Here is a 25332-nt window from a genome sequence, read left to right on the forward strand (position 1 = left end):
CGCCCGGTGGAAACAATTAGCCTGGCCGTGAGCAGGGACGTAACGGTGTTTTGCGGAGGCTCGTGTTTACAAATTCGCCGGGACTCTCGATCTTGCCGAGGGACGCGAAGCCCGAAGGGCTTCTTCCCATCGATTGCTGCCGGTAGCCGGGGCATTTAGTTTTATTGACAGTGGACTGCTCGCAACGTGTGGGTATCCTCTACTACCGATTCCCTTTTGTTTTTGACTTAGTGCAGTGTCTTACAGGGATACAGGGATCTCATAAAGCTAGCATCGCGTGATCTATGGCGCCGTAAAGCGGGAAATGCTACGCGCAAGAAATTATATAGCTGTCGTTCTACATCCTAGATGCTACATTTCTCATTTCCTTTATCCCCCGGTTTCTTACCGTCCAGCTCGCCCGTAAGCATAACTTTTCGATACGAGATCGCAAAGAGTCGAGGGGTGCTCGGTTTATCAACCAGCAAATTGTGTTTCTTGCAAAAGCTTTCCCTCGTATTTTCGTTCCCCGCTGATGAATCATCGCGATCTGTATTTCGCGAGGTTCCCGTTAATCACTGGTACCCGAGCCTTCCTAGGCCATTGTCTTTGCTGGGACGGTAATATTGATTGAAGGTTCCTCGAGATCCCTCCGCGATCCCCTCGTTTCACTTCGCGCAGCTTTGGTTTCCCAGATCTCTTTGGAGAGAATTTTCGCAGGCGAGGAGGATAGCGGTGAACCAGGAAACGGCGCCGCAGCTGGTCCCCGTTCACGGGGAATTCGTAATGAATCCCCGGGATCGTCTTAATAACCCGCACTTAGCGCTTTATCTTTACGGCCGCCGACGGAATTCGCCGCGTGAAAACCCGTAAAGGTTTTCGTTGGCGACCGCGGCCTGTGTTGTCGGCGCACCCGGTTCGCGCGCAAAAGAAATTACTTCCTCGTCCGTGGGGCTGGGGTACACGTTCACCTGGATCCACGCTGATAGCTTCGCCCGCGGAGAATACGTAATCGAGGCCAGGGGATTAATTCGCGGAGGAACTGTCGCGTCCCGATGGTTCTTAGGTGGACGAGTTGGAAAAACGACGCCTGTCGGGGGACTCCCGCGGAATTTGGCGATTCGTGGAGGCGAGCCTGGAGGTTCTAGCTATCCGGAGCGATTGAAGCGGGGAGAGGGTGTTCAGCGTGACGATGTTATTTCCAAACTCTATGCTCTAAGCGCATCGTGGTGTTCTGTGCTTTGTCAATTCGCACGTGGCAGACACTTGGCTTGGTCTGCCCATCCGGGCCTAACAGTTTGGGACCAGTTCTTTACAACCGGCGTCGTGGAATAGGGACTCTTAGACCGAGTCGAGATTACGTTTCTCCAGACTCTAACAGTAATAAACAGACGGCACAGCGTTGCGCTGATCGGTTCGGTTTCGGCGAAATCGCATTTCCCTTTCCATTCGTTTTTTTCAAGCTACAGCAGTTTCAAACAATAGGCAATAGTTTGTACCACTTTCTGGTTAAGTCACACCCCCGCAAGGGTTCCGTGGTCTTCGTAGCGCCTCAGAGAACAGTTTTCAAGGCAGGTCGAACAGAACTTTCTTACTGTCAGCATTGACAGAGTAGCATACAGCTTTTTGAGGCATTACAATCGCGTATTACAACACTTATTGTGAGGTTATTTTTGGTTGCTGGGTGTTGGTATGCATGGAGGCCACCGTGGTGGCTAGGGATGGAGTGCAAAATCACTAACAGTGATTTATCACAGTGATCGCAGAATCATGATCACGGTCGTGAATGAAGTTAAATCACGACCGTGATCATGATTTTTTTAACTTGAGAGAATTGTTTACTGTCATCGTAATTCTTCATCTTGATTGAATTATTTTTTATAAGATACTTCAATATAGCTTGTGTTACAGTCAAAGCTAATTCAGCGAATATATATCTAGTATATACATTCATAAATAGTCAATGTGTGCACGCACTGATTTGATTGGCTAAATTATTCACATATACATTATACGTTTTACCTAAAATGAAGAAATATTCGTTAATTTAAATAGATTAAGAACAATTACATTGGTTCAAAATATACAACTGAGATTCTATGAGCACAGTGAGGACTTGAGAATGTTTTGAGAGAAAGTAGAAATTAGGGTTATGTGGCGCATGCAAAGAGCAGTTATGCTTATGGTAAAGATGAAGCAGCAAGGTTCTCATTTGTTCCATCGAGATCAACCCTTTACGCACCTTGAATTTGCAATACCTCTGCAAGTTTCCCTTGGTCGATTCTCCCTCGGCTAGTTCTCTGTCGAATCGCGTTCGTTGATGTTTCTAACGATCCCACCCGGTACATCCAGCGGTGGTATAACAATATGTATAATAGGATACGATCACGCGGCTACTATCCAGTCCCCAGTCGCTTTTCTACTTTGTTACCGGTCGCTTCTTTATTCGGCATAGGCATGCTCCACGCGGCAGGAACGACGAGGGAGATTCACAGAAGATTACGGCCGCGGGGGTATGCGTGGAACACCGGCGATCGGGACACCCGTTACATTCTAAATACTTGTAAGCATGCCCTATTACCCGGCCGCGTTTAAACGGTATTACAATACAATAGCCACCGGCCACCCTTTTCTATGTTAACCTTGTCCTTTCGTGCCCCCATAGACCGCGCTGCGCCAGGATACAGGGTGTCCTCGTGGACAGTGGCGTGCGTTCAATTAACGGATGCATTCCGGTGGGAGTAATTAGCTACCAGCTCTAATAGAAGTGGGTCTTTGATCTTTTCAATATTTGTAGTTTCAGATGGAGGTTTCAAGTAGAAGAAAAAAGTCGTTGATTTCACTTGGGGGAGCCGAGTTGAAGGGATAGAAATATTTTTAATTCAATAAAATTCATTAGGTGATTATACAAATTGCTTTTATAAAATGAAATGCACAGTTTCTTTTCTTTTTATAAAGCTCTTGAATTACTTCAGTCGTGGCTCCACTAATCTCCTTTTTTCTTCTTCTTTGGAGCGCGTCACGGGGGTGAATTAGGTGTTATCTAAAACAGCTCGTATTCTTTCGATTCTAATTCTAATTCGATATCTCCTATCCCACATATTTTCCACCTCTAACCCCACAGTAGTACTCTTGAACTACTATCCCCCCTGAAACGGGTGGCATCGGTGAAAAGACCACCCCATTTTACCCAAAACTCAGAAATAATTCGTCGCTGCGAAGATTCTACAGAAGTGATCGGCGTGGGAGGGAGGAGGCTACAGGGACGAGGGCAACGAACGCGAAACGATGCGGAATGCAAATGTCCGGTTGCCGAAAACGGACAAATCACTGAGGGCCCACCCCCTCGGGCCCCCGTTAACGGAAGGACGGCCAGCGATAATTACTACAATCGCGGCGAGGTTAATTCCTGTGTCTCGTAATTGTCGGCGTTACATCGACGCTCCCTTCTCTCTCTCCCTCTGTCCCGTTCTTCCTGTGTCGTGTCTTAAATGCAAATGCAGTTAAGGATCTAAGATGGTAGATTAGCGAGTACGCGAGGGTTACGCATACACGCGCGTGTGCACGCGGTGCATGCATCACGAGGCTCTCCGCAGGGGTTGTTGTCGCTTTTGCAACCAGCGACTTCTGCAGATGTAGAGAGGCGCGCACGGGCTAGGATTGTTAACGAGGCGGGGGATGGTCAGAATTGAAATTTATCGGGCGACTCGTTAACCCGCTATCGGCCACGCTATTCGAGGGTAATTAGACGTAATCAGATGAACATCGGGGCAATAATTTTCTGATAATTATAAATCCCCTGTGCCGGCTTTTGCCGGCTGATCACCGCGGCCGGCCGATTTTCTTGGAAAGCCACAGGCATAGATGTTCGACGGGTAGGCGAGCGACTCAGCTCCGTGGCCTTTTACAATTTTTACATGCCTCCGTGATCCAATCTTGACTGACTAATACCGTCCATCGCTATCGCTCTAAATCTACCGTTTTCGAGCCTCCGTTCGTAAACTCCTCCAGCTCCGCGGGACTCTGAACGGTTTGATTAATTTTAGGGAAAGCAGCCGTCCCCAGACAATGCTCGTTAGAGATCCACCGGCGGAGATAAATAAGAGTCTCGTGGATGGCCGTCTAGCTCGTGTTCCCTCGACTTTAAACGTTGCTTCGCCCCTTGCCAGCCAGGAGAGCCAGGACCCACGGCCCTCTCGCGCCTGCTCGTTTCCCAGTTGTTCGACGATCATCCAAACGCAAGTTTATCAACCCTCCCCGCTCCTTGAAACTTCCCGCCGCGATACGTCACGTTCCAAACGGTCGAAGTTACTTTACGAGGCTGGCCTCTCGGAGGAAGCTGTACAAATTACACCGATAATTCTCCGGGCGTCCCTCTCCGCCCTCCTGTTCCTCCTGTTCCTCGCGACGCCGCAACTATATTTTCGTCCCCCTCCGCGACGCCTCGCGGGGGGAAAAACTTGCGGAACTCCATTAAGCCCGTTTGAGCGCGGAAATGGGCGGCGAAACTCTTTCAGAGACGAGTGATCTTCATTTGGGAGGAAGAAGTCAGCCGCTCTGGTTTATTAGTGGCTTTCTATCAGCTGTTATCAAATCACCAGCATCCGTTCGTTTCTTCAACCTCCTGCTTAACTAAAATCGATAAAGAAAGACGCTACGAGCGGTCGGGCGAATTATCCCCACGATCCCGTAGTCTGCGAACGATTCCCCAGCCGGGGAGCGTAGCTTCACCTCGAGCATCTCGAAGACGAGGCTCGGGACGCTTCCCATTCCGCGGCGCGAGCCCGTTGCATTCCCCTCTGCGGATCGTCCTTCCACCGATGCTCTTTGAAGCCGAATATCGGCGCAGCGATAATTGCGAGCGTAGCCTAGAAGGTTCGTGCGCCGCGCGCTGCCCAGACGCGATCTAAGATGAGAGATTAGCTGGTAAAGAGAGGGCCCGTGAGCCCTACGTACGGGCCCGCGTACGCGCGTGTAAATATGGGGCTGGTAAATAGGCATCGTACCTGTCTGCCTCCCAGCCCCCTCCGTTTCGCCGAGTCGATCCTCGGCCTGCATCGTCGCCCCGTGTACCAGGATACGCGCCGCGTATCCTGCCCTCGCTGCTCGAGCGCTCAGCTAGCTCCGCTGCCCGTACGTATCGTTTTATCGTGGCATCGTCGCTTCGCTTCCAGCTCGTTGCCGCGGCAGCCTCGACGGCGATCCTTCTGCCCGCTACCTTCTGCTTTTAAACAATTTTCTAGTGCTGAAAACTTTTGTGGTAAATAATCATTTATTGCACCTATGTATCTCAGTGGCGCACTCAGAATTTAATCTTGGAGGGAGCCGAGCTCAAGGGTTAGAAATATTTTTAATGTAAATTCAGGAAAATTCATTACGCGAGTATGAAAATTTCTTTAAAGAATAAAATCTATTTTTTTTCTTTTTACAAAGCTCGGGAATTACTTGAGTCGTGGTTATATTAATCTCCTTTTTTATTTTTCTTTGGGGGGTGCCAGGATTCCTTTATCTCAAATGGGGGTCCTTTAAGCGATCGAGGTATTTTTAAGGGGATTGAGAAGGGTGTTGCCACGAGCTGTGAAAGAATATTTCTTATTGGTAATACTTAAGTACTTCTCCGCTTCTTCGATCTCTCTGTACCCACACTCGGCTGCTTAAACTTAGGGGCACGTTAAATCCATCGCTATTCTTCGCCGCTGAGGAGCGAGGGGGGCAGTCGCGGCACCTCCCCGAGGAAACGGGCTTTCGAGTTATCGAGCCCTCTTCCTCCTCGAAGGGGACAAGCGCGTTTCCTTAATCCCCTCTGGCCGCGGCTTATCGGCCGACAGATCGTGATCGTCCCGCGCTGCTGCCTGACACCGTGAAACATCGAGATTTAATTAGTCTAGAGCCGCGCTACACGACGTTCTCGGCGTGATCGCGCGTGTCCCTCCGCCTGGTATCGGTGTTCCACGCTTTTACGGCGGAGAGAGTCCAGAGGTTACAGCGTCGAAAGACACCCTAGCTAGCTGGCTCCTTGAGCTCGCATGAGAGTCGGAAACGAGGGAAAGTCAAAGGGACACGGTGGTGATTGAATTTGGAATTCGGCTGCTTGGAAGTGCGCAGGGTCTCCAAAGTAATGGGCCCTGCTGTCTCTGCTGTGAAATCTTCTTTTGTGTTACCCTCTGCCCCTCTGATAGCCTGTCGCATTCTGACTAGCATCGACCAAGATGCTCAGAAGACTGTCCTCCTCAGAGGCGTGTCAGTACCGATTAAGTAAATGGTATCCGGCGTTCAGAGGAAATTTACGAACCAAGGCTTCCCCGAAAACTATTCAGACTTAAGCTCCATCGTCGGCGGAGCACGACAGTGTCATAAAGAATAACACCGGGCCACGATTCCCGATCTCTGTTCCGATAACGCCGCGAGGGGGAAGCGGAGGTTTTATCGCCGCCTTAATTAATCTCCCCCGTTCTTTCCACCTGTACCACACTCGGAATAGAAAGTCCCGCGTGCCAGGTCCCTGACATTTGAAACCCGAGCGCCTGAATTATTTATAAAACACGTCGTCAATGTCAAAAGCCACGATCCAACGGAAACGGCGCCTCCTCTTAAGTCCCCGTCCCGATCCGCGATTTATTATCACGTTGCGCCGTGAAATTGCCCTCTGATGAGTCGGGGCCGACGATTATTTCGTGCACGATCGAACGGACCTCTGGTGCCCCACTCTGGTCCCTCAATTTTAGTGCACGCGTCGCGGGGGGACGCGTACTCGCTCATTAAAGAATTAAGTGAAATCTCGGATGGATAAATTAACGATAAAAGATCTCCCCCTGGCGATCCTCGTTCCATCGGTGTTCCCCGGGAGGGGGAGGGGGCAGCGGTGATGTTTTCAGCGTCGATGTGGGAGCGCGGAGAGTTTGGAGGGAGGGCCCACCTCACCATCGGGCCTGACCCTCTAATTATATGGTACATCGTGTACCAAGTGAACGGGGGTCGCCGGGTCACGGTTGCGAGAGGCAGAAAGCACGCCACGGAGATATATCGAAAAATCCGCCGTGCCCCGCGTATCGGCGTTTCAGGTTTTCACGGCGGGTAGCCTACCAGCCACGGAATTTACAGTGCTGGGCCCCTCGATAATAATTGTTCGCGCTTCGTGCCCGGCTGATGCATTCCCCTGGCCTCGTCGATTCGGGGCAGCCTTTTTTTAGCTTGCCTCGAAGAAATTGGTAGAGAGGATTGGTCCCTTGCTTTCGACGCATTAGTCGACCAGGGAGCTCACTATTTTATGTACCTTGGAAGTACGAGCTTTCCCATTAAAGGGTTAGGCCACCTTGGACGAATCAAAGTTATGGTCACTTTAGGCAATTTTTTAAGGGAGATAATGAAATAAATGGGAAATTCAATATGGAGCATGTTATTGTACAACTCTCGACGGAAGAAGTCGTATTTTTTTTTCGTACAAAATGGCGGCGGTAGTGCCGTGATACCCAACCCATAAAAAACTTCAAAAAAGTAAAAAAAAAATGACGCCAAGTACACGAAGTCAAATAAATCACAAAAGAATAGAAGATAATAATAATTAGAATATAAAAAAAAGATGTGAAATCAAAATGAGCTGCAAGTACATAAAGGTGCTTTCCAACCCCGCGAAACATGCACTTGGCTACCGCGTCTTTAGATATATTGCCGAGTGACGTTTTCCACGGTTTTTAATTTTTTTTTTACGTCTACACCGTTTGACCTAAAACCGAAAACCAAAAAGTTTTAATTTCTACATGCCTAAAACTGAAGAAGGACATACCGATTATGCGATACCTTGGGCTTATTCTTTGCAATTGACACGTTCATAAAAAAATACTGAATTTTCGATTTATTTCATTATCACCCTCAAAAAATTGTCGAGAATGGCTGTAACTCTGCTTCGTCCAAGGCAGCCTAATACCGCAACTCGACTAGCAGCCTTACGGGGAGGCGAAGTTGCCCGTGGCTTCATGTTCCGTAACGTTTCGCTGGTAAACAAGCTTACGAATTAAAGCGAAAGAGGAATGGAGATGTGAAAGCACCGTTCCCGGGACGGTGCAATAATTCCTCCCCGATGGAACGTCGCGCTCGCCGCGCAACGAGGACACTGAATTTTGCATAAAAATTAGAGGGTAGGAGCGCGCGGCTCTGCGGGAAATTTCGCGCGCGCGCGCGCGCTGAATGACCGTCTCCCGCGCCCGCTTCACCCCCGTTGATTTACGAGCATATTTTAAATCGTCCAGATGCTTGCGAGCGCGGGACGTTCCGCCCTTATCTATGTAAAACCGTGGCCACGCTCTCCCCTTATCCGTGCGCGTTCTTCTCCTATCCGTCAAGCCCTGCTTCGAAGGGCGGGATAAATTCACGATCGGCCGGAGCCCGGCTTAAAATATTTTCTACCCGATCGAACGGAGGGATTTTTCAGCCGCCCCACGGGGGATGGGGCAAGTCGCCTGTCCGGTCAGTGGTTTTCTATTTTTTAACGGTCCACCGGCCCGGGTAACACCTGTTGCGGACGGCGACCGTTCATTCGGGACAAAGCGAAATCTCGATCGACGTGTCATCTTGCCGAATCTGGCATGGATACCTTGGCCCTCCCTCAAGCTTATCTCGCGCTCTGGGGGGTGTGATTGTCCGACTGTGAGCGGACGCAGTCTCGTCTTCTCAGTAGTCGATGACTCTTCGAGGTTGCAACATGCTGTATTCATTTAGAGAGAGAGAGAGAGAGAGGAATATAGATTACAGAAAGGGGTTTATATAAATAAAATGACACTCCTTCACTCGACGTCAATTCGGAGGAATGGAAGCAGAGACGGGAAAAATTGTTATTTAAACGAAGTTTCGAATTAGGTATAAAAGTTAAAAAAAATTATTCGTCATGCGTCGAATAAAGTTGATTCGGGTCAACGAACGAATGACGAAATTTCCTTTAACTTTCATTAGTTATTCGAAATTTTATTTAAATACAAATTTCGCCGTGATTCACCGCGTAACGTTTCACTCTGACGGGGTGCAGTTACCGAAAATGAGGTCCAGGAGGATGCTGGTTCCGTCGAAGAAGGGGAAGACGGAGAGGGTGCCGGAATAGGTGTGCGATCTCACTGAGCGAAGCTCGTCCGCGGGCACGACGCTACCAGGGCAGCCTTTCAGATATTCCGGGGCGCGCGGTGGCTTATTTATTTCTGCGTTTCCTCCAGACGTCACCGTAGCAAAAGGAGGAGCCCCCTGGTCGCCCGCTTTCCTCGACGCGCGAGCAGACTTAGCGGGACTGGAATTTTAATTAAGCTTTTTTGCCACCCGCTGAATCCCTGCCCCGACTCTGCCCAGCGCTCGCGAGCCACGGAAGAAATGCCGCCTCGCGACGATCTAACGGGTGTCTCCGGCCGCGACGCGCCGCCCGAAATCTTGGAGCCGTGGCCGGATCGCGTGACCGGCATACAAATCGCCCCGGGCCGCGAGATTTTAATCCCACGGACTATTGGCTCCGCGAATCGAGCCGCGTCCCAGGATCCTATTTCTTGGAGCGAGGGCAGATCTTTCCGGGGAGGAAGGAAGAGGCGAATGGGAGCACGTCTTCGTGGAGGACGATGGAGGTTCCCTCGTTACGTGGTACGTCAGTGGAATTGGACTTTTTCAAAGATGGGGACCTTCGGTTTTAAATACTCGGATCAGGGACTTACCATTGTCCTCCGAGGGAAACCTCCTTAAACTCTTAAACTCTCGCAGCAAGGCAGTTTCATTCATTCAGTTTCACTCGCGTTTCGTATTTCTGAAGGAGAATAGGATTTTCGGTGCGGCGGAGAACTGCTCCGTGCAGAAGCACGTGGCAAACAGGGCAGCTGGCGCGAGATAACGCTTTATTTCCGACGGGAGTTCACCTCCTTCCGTTTAATCGTACGGAATCGTGGGTTTCGCGGGCCGGCAACACTCGCCGGTTTCGCGGAGCGGAAGTTTTTAATACGCGCGCAAGTTAGCGCGGATAAAGCGGGTCGGAATTGCCGGCGGTCCCTCGCAGCCGCGTCCAGCGGAGTCGTTCGTGAAAGCGACCCCGGCGGCGAAAAATGCCACGTGGAAATTGATTCCACGCCGCGCAGTTGGGAAATTTTGCGATTTTATTGTCAAAACTACAAAAATGACGATTTTGAATTTTACAAATTTAATACAAATGTCAATTGAAGAACTATATCCATTTTCGTGGTTGAAACCTCAAAACTTATTTTTAATATATAAAATTCGGCACGTTTGCGTTCTAATATATGTGAAACTAAATTATCCGAGAAACAGCACTTACAACAATCACGAACGATAAAGATTTTTTTATTATTTCGAAATTTCCCGACTGTGCGCCGGTTCGGCGTATCATGGGACTGATTAGGGTAGGTTGCGCGAGGCCGTGTAATTTACGAGCCAGTGCCTGTGCGTGGAAAATTGATTGATGCATTCCTCTCGCCGTGTCCGGTCTCGAAGGTTCTTCTGCGGCTGTGCTGCTTGCGCGGACTTGCAGCGAATTAGCTTGGAATAATGACTAATTCGATTCAGGTGTTGCTTACCGATGGCATAACGATTCAACGGTGCATTAAAGATTCAGATCTTAACACCATTCCGAGGAGTCCTGCGTCCCGGCGTGGCGAGGATAGGAGCACCCCTTGCTCAGCCGCGAAATTAGGGTGCTCCCGCTATCATTTACCCTTTAAACCTTCCAGCACCCAATAATCAGAGTTCGAACGCCCCCACGAGGCACCAGCAGACACGATAATCTTCGATTCCGAACGCCGGCGTGCCGGAGCACCCCCAAAGGGGGCGGCTGGCGCGGGGGTTAAAATTACATTCTCATTCGATCTCGGCGTGGATAAGAGCGCCTCGACGACAAGGTGTTGGCGCAAATCCGATCGAATGGCCCCGTAACACGATCCCCCTCCGCGATAAGTACTTTATAATCACCCTGTGTGCTGCGAGGGGGAGAGGGTGGCTGGCGGAGTTGCTCTAAACCCCGCGAGTGAGCGAGGCGGAGGGAGTTTGGGGGAGGTTAAGATGATAGACGAGCCGATACGTTCCCACGCGAGCACTCGCGAGAGGAAGTCTGAGAGCCGTTGGGGCTCTTCTTCGCTCTTTCCTCCTCACCCCTCCTTTCTTGTAGTGGGCGGTTATAAGGCCCCGGGGGCCCAGCCGGGCCCCTAATCACAGGCTCGCCCTCGCTCGTACGCAGAACGTATGCGTTCCTTCTTAAACGCGCGAGCCAGCTAAAAGCCGAGTAACGCGAACGTTCTTTAAATACACGCTGTTAACTTCTCCCTCTCTCTCCCCCTCACCCTCTGCTTTTCGTTTTCTACGGCCTCATCCTTTGCTCCTCCACCGGGCCGAGGAGACTCTCTTGTTCCCTTTGTTTCTGTATCTTAATCTTCCGCTCCTCCCCCGCCACTCGCCACGCTTCTCCGTTCCCTTTTTACTCAACCGCTATTTATATTTGCCGTCTGCGACGCCATTTTCTCCGACGATGCCTAGCTTTCCGGCCCCTTCTCTCCGTTCCTTTATCACCCCTTCTTTCAATTTCTTCGGGTGCCTTTCTTCCTCCGATCCGCGAGCTTGCTCTCCCGCTGTTGCTTCTTCGACCCCTGCCTCCCTTAATCGCTCCGGCAATGGGTCTGCTTTGGAATTCCACCCTTAACGTCATTGTCTTATTATTTCCTCCCGCACAGGCTTCCATATACTGCCCTCTTAATTCCCGTTCCTGCTTATATTGCCCTTCTCCCCTCTCTTCGGGAAACAATCTCGTTTTACACCCCTTGCGCGGACGTCACCCTCGACCGTCCTCCTCCCTCGTATTCGAGTTCTTTCCTCTGTTTTTCTTTATCCACCTTGCACTTTCGTGTCTTCTCCTCCGCTCCTCGTTGTTCCCATGCTCCACTCGGTTTCCGATCTTCGGCGCCTCTCACGATTCCAGCGCGCGGAAGGAGAGGGTGGCGCGCCGAGGAGGATGCACGTGTCCGCGCCGCATATTATATGTTCCTCGGCCGCGATACACGCGCGGTTTACACGCACGCGAGGTACACGCCGAGCGGCTTTACACGGCCGATGAAATAAAATTATCGCGAGCGCCTCGCGTTCTAAGGTAAATCTCCTCGGGGTCCCGGGCAACGGTTTCGAACTAACCTCGGCGCGACCGGCGGTTCGTTTTTCGTGCGGACCCTCCCCGCGGTCGCGAGCGCGCCGATTTACGAGGATCGAGGCACACCCCGGGCGACATCGATCTCTAAATCATCCAGCGATTTATTCCGCCGTGGAGCGAAGAAGACGTTGAAGGGGATAAGGGCTACGGAGGATGGTCTGTGCAGTCTGGAATCGGCAACAGTGTTTGGAGGAGGATAAAAACCGCGGAAAGTTAATAGCGCGGTTGTTGAAACGCGAATATTACATACCGTGCCCAGCCGCGAGCAATTTAATACACCCCCGCGCTGGAGCCGAGCCAAACGCGCTTTTCAGTGGCGTCGAAGACCATCGTTTTTAGATCCAGATCAGTAGCGTGCCGTCCGAGCTAATCTACGCGGCCGGCCATCAAGCATTTCGAATCGAACCCAATGAAAATTGCTTCGTCCCATCCAGGCTTATCCAATACACGCTTCATCCCCCGAAGCTTCGCTCTTTTTCGAGCAGTGGAAACGGGTCACGAAGCGACAGAGATGGAAAGTGCCATTTCCAAAAAATCACCGTTACGCCTGAATAGGCTTCCGGAGGATCAGCTGGCTAATTTTCGGCGATGGGATTGTGGGAGATATAGATCGTGGGTCGAAGGTGGACGCTGGACAGTTCGGCGAAGGCGAGAGACGAAATTTATCGCGCGCTAATGCGCTTTAAACTCATTGGACGTAAATTTATCAGGCGACCCTGAAGTTCCCGCGCTGTCGCCCCGGGGACTGAACGGGCGAAGGGAGCGAAGGAAGACAGAGGAGAGGAGCGAGCATAACGACTCGAAAGGGTATGATGGACGATTAGTCGTGTGCCACGAGTGTTCGGAGATACCTCTCGATTCGTGTTTTAATGAACCATAAAGATGAGTTAACTCCAGTGGGATAAAGAGATTCTTTTCCACTATACACAAAGCAATTAAATACTGCCCAGGTGACCCTGAATCCTTCTAATGGAAATTGCATTCCTCTTCGATGCTGCAGACGTTCAGCAGAACAGTGATCGATTTCCAGAGGTGTCCGAAGTTCATCAACAGCCTGCTCAGCTCCTATTTACAGGAAACATGGCTCCAGGAGGGCGTCTGTTACCCGATCACACGAGTCAAAAACGACCGCGCATCGCGTGGAAATAAATCCGAAGCCTCCTCCACCTGTCTACCATCGCCACCCAGTTTGATCCGTGATGCACGACGATTCTCGGTTGATCGTTCGGAAAGATCCCACCGCAGATAGGCGAGTGGAAGCGTTGGGGATTCGGCCGGACGGGTTCCTCGGTGTCAGAGATGGTGCAGGCCGATCGAGAATTCCGATCTTGGGCCAACTACCGTCGCCTGTGCTTGATCGCGAATACTGTGATTCACGGTGGGTGGCGCGTGTCGAGTCACCGTTTCTTCCCTCTTCTTCATCGCTCTTTATGCATCCCATTAAGCGGCGTTCACAGCGATCGAAGAACGTGTCACGGTGCTTGAATGCGCTAGCTGACGAATGTATCGTCGCGATAACGAGGCGATATATCGACGGCGTGGCTTCGTTAGCACGAGGGTTAGCATACGGCGAGGGTATGTGAACGGTGCAGAGGCGATTTCACGTGTTATTCATGTTCCAGTGCGTTTTACTCACGAATGATCCGCGGTGGTAGAAAGCTTGACGGTGTTTGAATGAAAGTGACGGGTTTGTACGTTAATAAGTTCCGTGGCGGGGGTTGTGGAAGGGTTGGAAGATAGGACGGAAGGAGAGAAAAGAAGGAACGCGGGGACCTTAGGAGGTATGACGAAACGGGTATATATACAAATCGCTGGTTGAGGGAGCACTTGCGAGAGAGCGGGCTCGGTCGAGATGCCATCTTGCGGCGGAGTCGGAGGTATCTTAGAGGTTCGTCTAATCAAAAGATCATTGCGTTGTGGGTGCTCCTTGAAACCGTGGGAGACGGTCTTGTCGACGACGATAGGGTTTATCGACGATTAAGCAGGATTAATTGGAGCTCCGACGCGTTCGCGTGTCGAACGATCGTCAGTGCTACCGGCGGCTTGTCGCGAATTCTTTCGCGGTCAAATCGACTCCGTGTTTTCGTTAATTAATACCCCAGCCTCGCTTTAAGTACCTCTGATATCGCCCTCGGTGCTATTTTTTTCTCGGGAGCACTGGCTCTCCAATTTTATCTCACCAGATGTCTCTCCATATCTGAAATTGGTACTGATCGGTGAAAATTGAGAGGCATAGGTGCGCCGCAGCCGCGAGAGCATAAAGCACGCCGTTTCGATGGAAATGTATACTTGTTAATCGTAATGGCGTTGTAACGGAACCGTTAATATGTTTATTGTTGGCCGGGGCCCCTCTGAAATGGGAGAATGGCCGCGCTATTAAATCGTGCCGCTGTCTGCTATAATCCATGAATATCCGCCGTAACTCTTGGGGTACCGTTGTTTTATTCCTGTCTCGTAAACGCCGCGGAAGTGTATCAATTTCCGCGCGGCGGACTCGCAAGTCGCCCCCATTATTAACCGTAACGCGGTGCTTTTCACTGTTGCGCCGTAAAAAAAGTTTTAAAATGGAGCAGAGTGCACGTCCTTGTCGCGCTCCATCCCTCATTTGGTCGCCGTGAATTTCACTCTTGAACGTCGGCTGAATTAGTCGCGTATCTTTTATTAAGTTCAGCGTCTCCGCCTCTTCTTCGCGAGGTTCTTTGCAAAGACACATTCCCTGAGAGCTCGTGAGTATTCCGAATTCACCGAGGAGATCTTTGGCTGTAAAAATGTGGGTGCTTTGCCGAGGGGGTAGTAGCTGCGCTTCTTTGATGGAAGAATTAATGGGAACTCCTTCGTTGATTCTGCTATTAACCAGCATCCAACTTGTGTGATTTCCAGGACGCTGTGAGAACCCGCCCGCCGAGGAACGATGGCCTGGAAGTGTGTCACGCGTAAGCGATACCCCGCCGCCAAGGAAACACCGTTGGAAAGTCGCTCCTGGACGCAGCCACCATCGGGAGCACCGAATCACGGTCGGAGCCGTCGCGTGGGGCATCGAATCGGTTGAAGGACCCCGTAGTAGCAGCGCTTTCGGAAAGGTGATCCGCGCCAATCGGAGACCCGAGCTTGGGGCTCGATTTCGCGGGATTACAGAGAAGACGGTGGCTTCCAAATTCGAGCTACGTAGCCGCTGGGCGACCCCGGTCCACGAAGCCTTTGAAGCGTCCACTGTCGTCGAAGACGCTTCTGTTGCAATCGAAGCCAGCTCGGCCAGGATTCCATTCAATTCACCGCGCCGACGGGCGAGAAAGAAAGCTTGCTCCGTGAAATCCTACTAATCGCCGCGAAATCTCATTAAGACCCCGCAGCCCCTGACTCTGAGAAGGAAAACTCGACGACCTTGGCGACACGGAAAATTAACCATTCATCCAGCGCGGGAAGAAAAGCGACAGAGGTCGAGGGGGTTGCTTTTCTGCGCGCAGCAGCTCGAGAGACTCGTTTCCCGGCCGATTAGAAACGCATTTCCGAGGCAGGGGGCCCCGGGTAGATTAATATGTGCTTTGGACGAGTGCCGCGAGCTGCAAGTTGCGAGACCGGCGTGAACACCGGCGACAGCTGTCGAAAGGGAGACGAGGGGATCCCGCGGCCGTGGCCCTGGATACTCTACCCCGCGGGGATGGGTATGCTTCTGCCCGATGAGACGTACGAGGAGCGCTCCTCGTCCTCGAGACGGACCTCCTGCCCGAACGTGCTCGCGGACATCGACGAGGTCGAGGCGGCCAAGGCTCTGGCGGCGTTCCGCAAGTGCGACGAGTTCCTCAAGAGGTACGGGATCAGGCCGGAGTTCTTCTGCAGGCACAGGGAGAGGATCGCGTTGCAGACTTGGCTGCTGCAGAGGTCGAAGCTCTCCTCCGGTGAGTCCTACTCCATCCTCCTCTTTTATCACGTTGATGTTCAGCGAAGTCGAACGCTCTAATTGCACGCAGAGGTTCGCGGCGTTGAATTTGAGAATGTCAAAGGGGCTGGCATTGTTCTATCGTTAGGCTCCAGTACGTGGATGCGCACAATGCGCGGCTCCAGGGATCCGTGCAAATTCAGTTAGACCCTAGTAGCGGCTAGTGTGCCGATGCGATTGCCAAGAGGCAAGTTTTCGGGGTCCGCGTTAATAGATTTACGCGGGAAGAATGCGCATGGAGGGCGAGAATTCACGCGGGAGGCGCGCACAGACCGTTTGAAGCCGTTCCACGCTCGTCCGAAACGGTTCAATTGACCGATCGGACGCGAGCTGTTAAATCGACGTTTCTCGTTACTTGCACCCGGTTATTTCGTTGCGGCGGCTTTTTCGCGCAATGAAACAACGCGCCATGGTAATGGGACCGAGCCGCCCCTCGAATTTACGCGCCTTCGTTGACGATGCTCGATCGAGCCCCCATTCGCCATCGCTGCTATCTATGCATAACAATTGGCGGGGAATTTCCGTCCCGTTGTTTCTTAATTTCGTCACGAGTCCATTAAATCGAATTTCCCGAGCGACTGCGATCCGCCCGTCCCCGAAAAGCACCTTCGCAACGCGACGTCGCTTCGTTCGCGCTTTTGCGTCACGTTCACGAATGAATTAATAATCGAATGGCGGCACCTGGTAAACTAGCCACTCTGCTTTTATTCAGCAGACTCGGTATCAAGTATCGCGTCCACGATCGCGCGAGGATCGTGATCGGGCAACGCGGAACGACCCAGCAAGCCCCCAATTGCCTCGCCCCCGCGAACTGTTTGGCCATTTTTGTCAAACGCCGTCCATACCGCGCCGCCAGTTTGTCCGCCCCACCCACGCTTTGATGTTAATTTCGATTTCGACCGGGCCACCGATAATTTCGTTAGCGTGGGCACGCACTTAACGATCCTGCGCTCGCGCGCGCCCCCGAATTTCGCGGCCGAGCGAGCCCACCGCTGGCCCGAGGGCATTAATTTTTGTTTTTAACGAGCCCCGCGTATTTATGCAGCGACGCGCATTAGCGCAATTGATTTAATGCCGCGTGCATTAATCGAGGCCATTCAACCTCGACTGGATTACACGTGTAAAAGTTAATTCGCCCGCCGTGACCCCTGCTCTCGTCGACTTCGAGCCTCCTCGATTCTTTGTCCCCATTCAGTTCTGTAGAACGGCTCTCCGCTTCAAGCTGCTTGTTTGTGTTTCGAAGAATTGTTTTCGCGGTTTTGCGGTTAGATCTTGGTTTATGTTAGTTTTCTACGTTTCACGGTTGTTATTCGGCAAACAATCAGAGCTGCCAAGACTCATTCGCGTCGCAGCCGAGGCAGAGGGGAAGAATCGCTTCGTTTAGGGGAAGAAAATGCAAAAATGCCAGTCCCTTCGCCTGCGCTGTGGCGGATTTTCAAGGGGCAGACGTTTATTTACAGCAACAGGACCTTTGGAAACTCTTGTACACGGTAATAAATATTACATTCGGGTTACAACGTCGAGAGAGCTTTCCAAGTAATCCTGCGGAAAGCCTTTGCGACTCGGAATTGAAATGAAATTGCAGCGGGAACCGGTATTCAACGGTTGTCCGCGGCTCTGTGCTTGGCATTTTCAAAAAGATTTCCCTCCCTTACTGGGCCATCCCCGCTTTTAGAACGCTCCGCCTGTGTCTAGAATATATTCTCCGGTATGACCGCCGCTGACAATCGGAGCCGCTTCGGTCGAATTTGTTTTTAGTGTTCGAAGCTTCGAGGCGAATCCAGTTACCAATTACCCTTGCCTGAAATGGGCTGAATTCCCTCGGCAAATCGAATGTACATGTTGTACGACGGAATTCGATTTGTACTACTTGCATCCGTCTAGTTTACGTCGACAAGAACAGAGAACTCGCTCGCGCTGTTCCCCTCGAAAATTGATCCATCGTCAAAACAAACCCCTCCAGACATCGCGGCACGATCCTCACCCTCGCTGCGATTCGTAATCAGATTCGTCGACACGTGGAACGATTCCATTCGTGCTCTGAATGCAACGAGTTATGGAACTCGACACCCCGAGTTATTACATCGTGTATTTCGATGCAGCGGTTTAAGGCCGCGCTTATATCATCATCGCGAGGCGAGTTAGCGTATCGGGCAACTCTACAGGGTGTTCCTAAAGTAACGCCGCGAACCATGAGCGTTCTACAGCTCGATCCTAAGGAGAAGGTCCCAATAAGGAGACTCGAGGAATATATACAGTGACTCGCATTAATATTCGGACACTTTTTAAAATCGCATAACTTTTTTAAAATTGGTCCAAACAACTTCAGTTTTTTTGAGAAGCTAGAAGGATTAGTTTGCTAACTGACGCGTTTCGTCGTTTTGAAAAAAAATGTATTCGGTTGGAATAGCGAAAAGAATAGTAAAGGTCGATTTTTAAACTTTTTTTTGTGAGGTTGTAATGGAAATTTAAAAAAAAAACCGTTTGTAGATTGCAGTAAGTTGTATACGTGCCTAAAATTTCATCAAAATCGGTTAACGTTGCTCTGAGCTATAAACGCTTAAAGATCGCAGAATAAGATCGAAAATCGCTGATTTCGGGAATTTTCGCGATTCTCGACCTTATTCTGCGATCTTTAAACGTTTGTAGCTCGGAGCAACGTTAACCGATTTTGATGAAATTTTAGGCACGTATACAACTTACTGCGATCTACAAACGGTTTTTTTTAATTTTCATTACAAGCTCACAAAAAAAGTTTAAAAATCGACCTTTACTATGCTTTTCGCTATTCCGACCAAATACATTTTTTTTTCAAAACGACCAAATACGCCATTTAACAAACTAATCCTTCTAGCTTCTAAAAAAAAACTCAAGTCGTTTGGACCAATTCTAAAAAAGTTATGCGATTTTAAAAAGTGCCCGAATATTAATGCGAGTCACTGTAATTGAAACAATAAAGTTTGAGAAACAGAAAAGTACCATTCACTGGAGAACTGTTATCTCCGATTCGCCACTCTCTCCCAGTGAACGCAATGAAATTTGGTGTCGGAAGCTTCCCCTTCTCGTAGGCTTAGATTAGATTCATCTTTTACCCTACAATGGATTGAATTTAATTTATAATCTCATTAAGGCCACTCCAATTTTCTCCGGCTGCTTCCCAAGATACCTCGGTGCGTGAGATAACTTTGCTCTTCTTTAATCACGTCAAGATAAACTTTTCTTTTCAGCCAAGCAGCCCGAAAACAGAGGGTCTCTTTTACCGTACGGAGCAACTACTTGCCCGCTGCCTTCCCACCCACGGGCAACTTTCAAGCTCGCGTCGAGAAGTTTCTTAACTATCAAATCATCGGACATCACGGTCCGCTTATCTACCATGCAGACTCGACCGTCGAGGAAAGCTGCCGCGTAACATTTTCCCGGTTGCTTCGCGAAACCGTCTTCTTTTCAAACCATCGTCCATTGGGACTAATTAAATCTTTTTTCCAAGCCTCTTGCGTCGCTCCATAAAAAGCACAGGTCGTCCGGCTTCCTCTCTGCACAATTCTTACTCCTCCGCGTACATAGGTTGAACTATCAAGCCCACCACGGTCTCTGAATCACAAAACCCTGAGAATCTGCAATCCCGCGGCGGGGTCGCGGAAAAGTGGTGAAAAAATAAAGGACTCTGGGCGGGGCCGTTATAGGTTTCTGCTAATTCCTCGTCGTATCGGAAGGAAAATGGAAACGGCCGATTACCGGCCCCGGACTACGCAATTACGAGTAAATTCCGCCCGTGACGCTTTGTTGTCCCCAGATCAGAATATAAAGGCCACGTAATTACGGGCTGGTACGAAATTACACCGTGTTTTATAATCAACGTAATCACATCCCGCTGCAACGGGACGAACAATTAACGTTCGCGTATCGGGGGCTCGCGTCCCGTTTTATCATATTAATCGACGCGACCCTCTCGCGCTCTCCCCCTCTCGCCGGGCCGAGCCGTTTCGTATCGCGCCCCGTGTTTTACCGCCCGCCCGTTTGTTTATTGCTGCGCGCAACCCCCCGTCCGCGTATCCAACGAGGGGGGGAAGAGATAACGCGACCAGCCCCTCCGCGGGCAACTTTCTTCATATAACTTCCTCCATTTGTCCCGGCGCCTGTACCGCGCGCTCGAACGGAATTGCATTCATGCATCGGCAGACTGGGCGATAAAAGAGCGGCCAGACAGCGTGTAAATGGAACCTGGGGTCCGGGCTTCGCCGGAAACTTTGACAAAACACGGGCAATTTTACAGCCAGGGGCGCATCCAACCACCCCTAACGCGACGACGCGCTGAGAAATGCAGCGTGTGTATCATTTTAGGGAGATTGATCGAGGCCGATCGATGCTTCGGGGGTCTTTATTGGTCTCGTTGTTGCAGCTAGAAGTACGGTAAGTGTGGATATTACTGCGGATGTCTCGTTTACTGCGGATATTCTAAAGCAGATCATATTTAATGTTGGAAAGTACATAATCTCTTGAAAATTTCTGATAAAATCATTTTAAACTCTGTCACAGATAATTACTAATAAATATGTACAGCAAAGTTATTATGAATTCTTTTATCGCAGTTTGACATTCGTCAAGGCGAAACTTCGGTCGATTCGCGATATGGCGGTCTGGAACACCTACTGGAGAAACATTTATGTTTTTGTTATTAACAGTAACACATGTAATGCAGCGTTGTTACTCGATAGAGTAAGAGTTACTTTTTTCAGAAAAACGGTAAATCAGTCATCTACATTTTAGTTTTAAATTTTATTTCTCACCGCTGAATTAGGTGCAGCACTTTACACCATGCGCATGTATTACTGCGGAGTGACGACTGCGTAACCTAATCTTTTCTCCGACCTAACGTCCAAAGTGAGCCGCAGTGACAATTACAACTCTATAAAGAAGCCAAGAAAAGAGAAAAGTGCAAAAAAGTGTAAAGAAATAACAGAAAATTCAATAGGCTTTCTTATACTAGTATTTCGCCTAACATCAGTCCGTAATAATACACGCGTAGTAATTGGTATTTCGTTAGTAACTGGCACGCAGTAATGCATGCATGTCCGCAGTAACTCCTGCAATGACATTGGTGTTTCAATCTCTGTATTTTTAATTAACTCTGCCTATTACCCCGTCCTCACATTTTCTATGGAATTATTAAGGTCCCAACTTTCTTTTAAAAAAAGAAGGAGGGATTTTCATTCATTTGAGCGTTTTACCGAAGGTTCTAAAGTTAACCTACCTTAAAAGTCCGCAGTAATACCCACACTTACCCTAGGATGCTGAAGGAACATCCAGGAGCAAAACATCTGCCTTTGAAAGAACGTCCTGTACTTTAGGATTATTGACTGCAAGGGTGTAGGTGGTTAAGTAGCAGCGTTCGGTGGCGGATTTGGCGCGACTTGTAAAACAGATACGTGGACAAAAAAAATATGGTTTTACTCCACGCGACAGTAATGAACATTGTGTGAAAGGAGAAGTCTGTGCTTGCTTCCATCTCCTTGTAATTAATTCGCAAAAAATAGACACTTGATTTCCCTTGTCCTCTTAAAGGATATTCGCGATGGGAACTTTGGATGACGCGCAGGTGTAGCAGAGATAGCCTGTGAAAGGGCACTCGATTCGATCGCAGATCAGTTTGCCACTGATTCGCAGCAGCGTAGGATTGCCGTTGCGCCGAGCGAATAGGCTAATTGGAGGATTCAGGGGAACGATCAGCAGTCAAAGACAGAGTAGCGCGAGATCGCGGGCCGTGTAACGACCGCGTCTACTTAAGCTCGGGTCCGTGTCAGCCGTGGATTTCGCGTAATTAGCGCGGCCTCGGTGGTAATGAAGCCTCCATTATGGATCGGGCCGTCGGTTAATTAGGTTGCGCGTTGATTTATCGCGAGGTGTCCGTTCGTTAGAGTCGCGTGGACGCGTCCTGGGCACAGCTCCCTTACAGCCGCAACACTTGAGAGCATGGCTGAGAACAGAACAGAGTCGTTTATCTTGCGATCGAGGGGCGGAAGTGTGGGTGGCGCGCGGTTCGACGCCTGCAAACTGGCGCGGGAGAAAAAGCTTTCGCCCTTGATTGAGGGCTCTGTCTTTAGAGAATTCTCCGGCGGTAAATAAAGACGAACTAAGTCTCTTCAGTCCGAACACCATTAAAGATTCAGAGCGCAAAGCTTAAAAACCCAAGAAGAGAAACATTAACTCGACGTTTCTAAGAGAAAAGCTCCCTTCCGACTGAAGTAATTAATAAAAAATTACGCTCCGGCACTCGGCGAACTGCGCTCGTCGCATCGGCAGAGCCCGCGCGACAGACGCGAGAGAAATCCCCGACAAATCGGCGCCGTCAAGCAGCAAACACCGACGAGAGGAACGCTCGTTCCTGGACAGGCAGCCACGAATTTACTTACTCGCCGCGCGATAAATCATCCGGCGCGGGTCCCTCTAAATTACGGCTAAGCATTCGCGTACGTTCATTCCGTTATTTATCCGGGGGAAATTTATGGGCGCATTTATTATGAAAATTGATATTTTGAGCAAATGGCGCCGGCCGGCTCGCAGGGCCTGTTTGACAGGCGCGCTCTCGCCGCGGCACCGAGACGAATAAAATCAATTTCCGGGCCCATTGAGCGCGGCGGGCGCCGAGTCAGCTCTCGCGGAGGGCTGCACAATGCCGCCTCCTCCGATACTCTTTCCTCGCGATCCATCGTGTGCCTGCCGGTCATTGCGCCGCGTTAACGGCTGGCAAAGCGCTTCGGCGAATTCGTGATCTCTCTAGGGGATAGAAGCGGACGTTAAATAGACGCGCGAGGACCTTGGCCTTGCGCGTGGAAATCGCCGATGAAGCGCGGCGTCCGGCAGAGCCGGGTAATTTCCGCGTGGAAAAAGAGCGGACGTTTCACACCCACCGGCCCAGCAATCGAACCGAAATTACCGTGTTACGGTTGTTCAGGCTCCGCTGGACAATAGAGGGGCGATTGTCGCGCGAGCGTATGAAAAACAACTGCGGAGCTTAATCCGATGTTAAATTGAAACGCGTCGATTCAAAGCGTTTATCCCGGCGAACGAAGTGCGTCCCGGGCACGGCCGGGGCCACGCGGAATAGGGATTACTTGCCAGCGAATCGTGAATTATTTTAACTGCCCGACACCGGGGAGGGTGGATCGATCCATAGGCTTCTGTTATCGGTTTATCGCGGCCGGGCGCGGTCCATTTCTTTTCCTCCTCGCCGTTAGCGATTCAGCGAAGATAGAGCTCGGTGAAAACCGGATACGAGAGCCATCGCGGGACATCGGCCCGGTTCCTCTTGCTCTCTCCCTAACGAATCTCCCGATTAATTTCGTTGGGTATCGCGGCGATTATCTAGCCTGATCTGCAAACACGTTTCCTTCTTTGGGATCGCAGGGTAACGAGGAAATTGTAAGAGAGCTCGGAGTGTTACGGTATATGGAGCGGCGGTATAAGAGACCGCCTTAATTACGATCCGGAATCGAAGTTAGTTCGCTGCTTCTTGCCTGGGATATTTCATTTCCGGCCGCGTTTAACGACCACCGCCCACCCCTCCGGCGAGTTATAACCATCCCCGCGGTGTAATCGCGGGAAAACGAGCAGGAACGATGATCATTATTGCTTAATGCTGGCTCTCTGTCCACCGACCGCTCGCCACCCACGCCCCCGTGTATTTTCGGGGAATTTTCATCGCGAGGATTCACCCTTTGGCTTCGCGGGATCCGAGTGAAACTCTGGGAACGATAGCTAAGAATAATATTGATCGAGGGCTGGGAATAGCGGTCGCGCGTTAAATATTTGACGCCGACACTCCAGGGGCTCCCGATTCTTTGCTTAAAATTTGATAACGCTGTCGGGCAGGCGGGATTTTTAGAAAATCGTTGCACCCGAGACACTTGGACGTGTGTCCTTGCTAGTGGAAGGGCTTCTGGCCAAGTGGACATCAGATGGCTTTTAAAGGGTCTTAAGATCTTTGAGCTAGATTGCGCGGAAGCATTTTGTCATCGAATCGTTCCAAGCATTCCCTTGGTTTCCCTGTAGCTTCTATACGTTCAACGTAGAACCACGAGGAAGTAGTATAGGCCCATATCAGGCGAGACGCTGATTGATATTTAGATCAGAATAATTCACTTAGAATTAGCGATGCTTGATATAAAAAAAGAAAAGTGTCTCTCGCTAAGGTTCCCCTCGAGCACCTTCGTTTCCTGGTCCCCGTTTCCGTCAGGCGTCTCCGTTTCGGCCGAGGGGAGGGAAAGAACGGAAACTCGGCCATTAAGTCAGCAGAGATGGCGAACAGTTACGCAACGGCGCACACGTGAATTAGGCATGCAATCATCGGCGAAATCTATACCCCCGTGGGCCCGCGGGGCCCTTGGCTGCGCATGTTTTATTTATCGAATGCATCGGGCCACGATGCAACGCGCCGCGTCACGACGGAGACTGAGAAAGCTGCTGGTACGCACGCCGACGTCGTGATTTATGGGTGCAACACCTGACGGTATTTTGTTCCCTTTTGCATCAGCGTTGTTACGTTGGCAGCCAGTTCCGCCCTTTTTTGCCCCCCTCGCAGCGCCCCATTAGTAATGCCTCGGTCATTACGAGACCCAGTCGATTTCCCGTGGCTAATAAATCCCCCCCCCCCCTTCTGATAAAATTTCTATCCCCCGCCATCTCGTGCCCCCTTCCACGCGGAATCTCGCTGCTCTAACGAGGGTATTTGCTAGCACTCAATTTTCGGCGATTTTTTTTCACAGAAATATATTTGTCACAAAACAGCTTTATCGAGAAAATTAATTCTTAATGCTTTAGTCCATCAGTAAAGAAACAAGGCTCAATGAATTTTATTTTCTTTTTAAATAATTTCTTGTTTTATGGCTCATTGTTTCTTACTTTACAACCCTTCGCGGATCTAAAGTTCTGCGGTTCCAGTTGCTACTAACAAATTATGCTATAAGTCGCAAAATCGGGAAAAATAGACATTTTCAATTTTTCCCCTTACTCTTCATATAAGCTGTTCCTTTGGCTTCTTCATTGAATTATTCTCTTCAGATATTTCTCAGAGGTAGAAATAGTTCGTTCTGTCTCTTTCCCAGGCTTTCGTTCCGCAACGAAATTTTGGTACACTGGGACTGTCGCGAGTTCTTCGATTTTCCTCTCGCATCTTTTTGCACCGCCCAGATTCTTTCGTGTAATGTTTCGTGTAACGTGGCGAACGCATTACACCGCGGCGAGGGCCTAT

At 50.2% G+C, this 25332-nt stretch overlaps 1 protein-coding gene across 1 annotated transcript in view; it reads left to right on the forward strand.

Annotated features, from left to right (window-relative positions):
- Dachs (unconventional myosin-IXb-like dachs) overlaps nt 1-25332 on the forward strand; it is an 83335-nt gene that overhangs the window by 16566 nt on the left and 41437 nt on the right. Inside the window, exon 2 of the mRNA XM_076829008.1 lies at nt 15029-16044. Within this exon, the coding sequence (XP_076685123.1) occupies nt 15684-16044 (361 nt within the window). The 5' untranslated portion in view covers nt 15029-15683. The remainder of the gene's footprint in view (nt 1-15028; nt 16045-25332) is intronic.

The sequence above is a fragment of the Andrena cerasifolii genome, chromosome 16, assembly GCF_050908995.1.
Source record: "Andrena cerasifolii isolate SP2316 chromosome 16, iyAndCera1_principal, whole genome shotgun sequence".
NCBI classification, from domain to species: domain Eukaryota; kingdom Metazoa; phylum Arthropoda; class Insecta; order Hymenoptera; family Andrenidae; genus Andrena; species Andrena cerasifolii.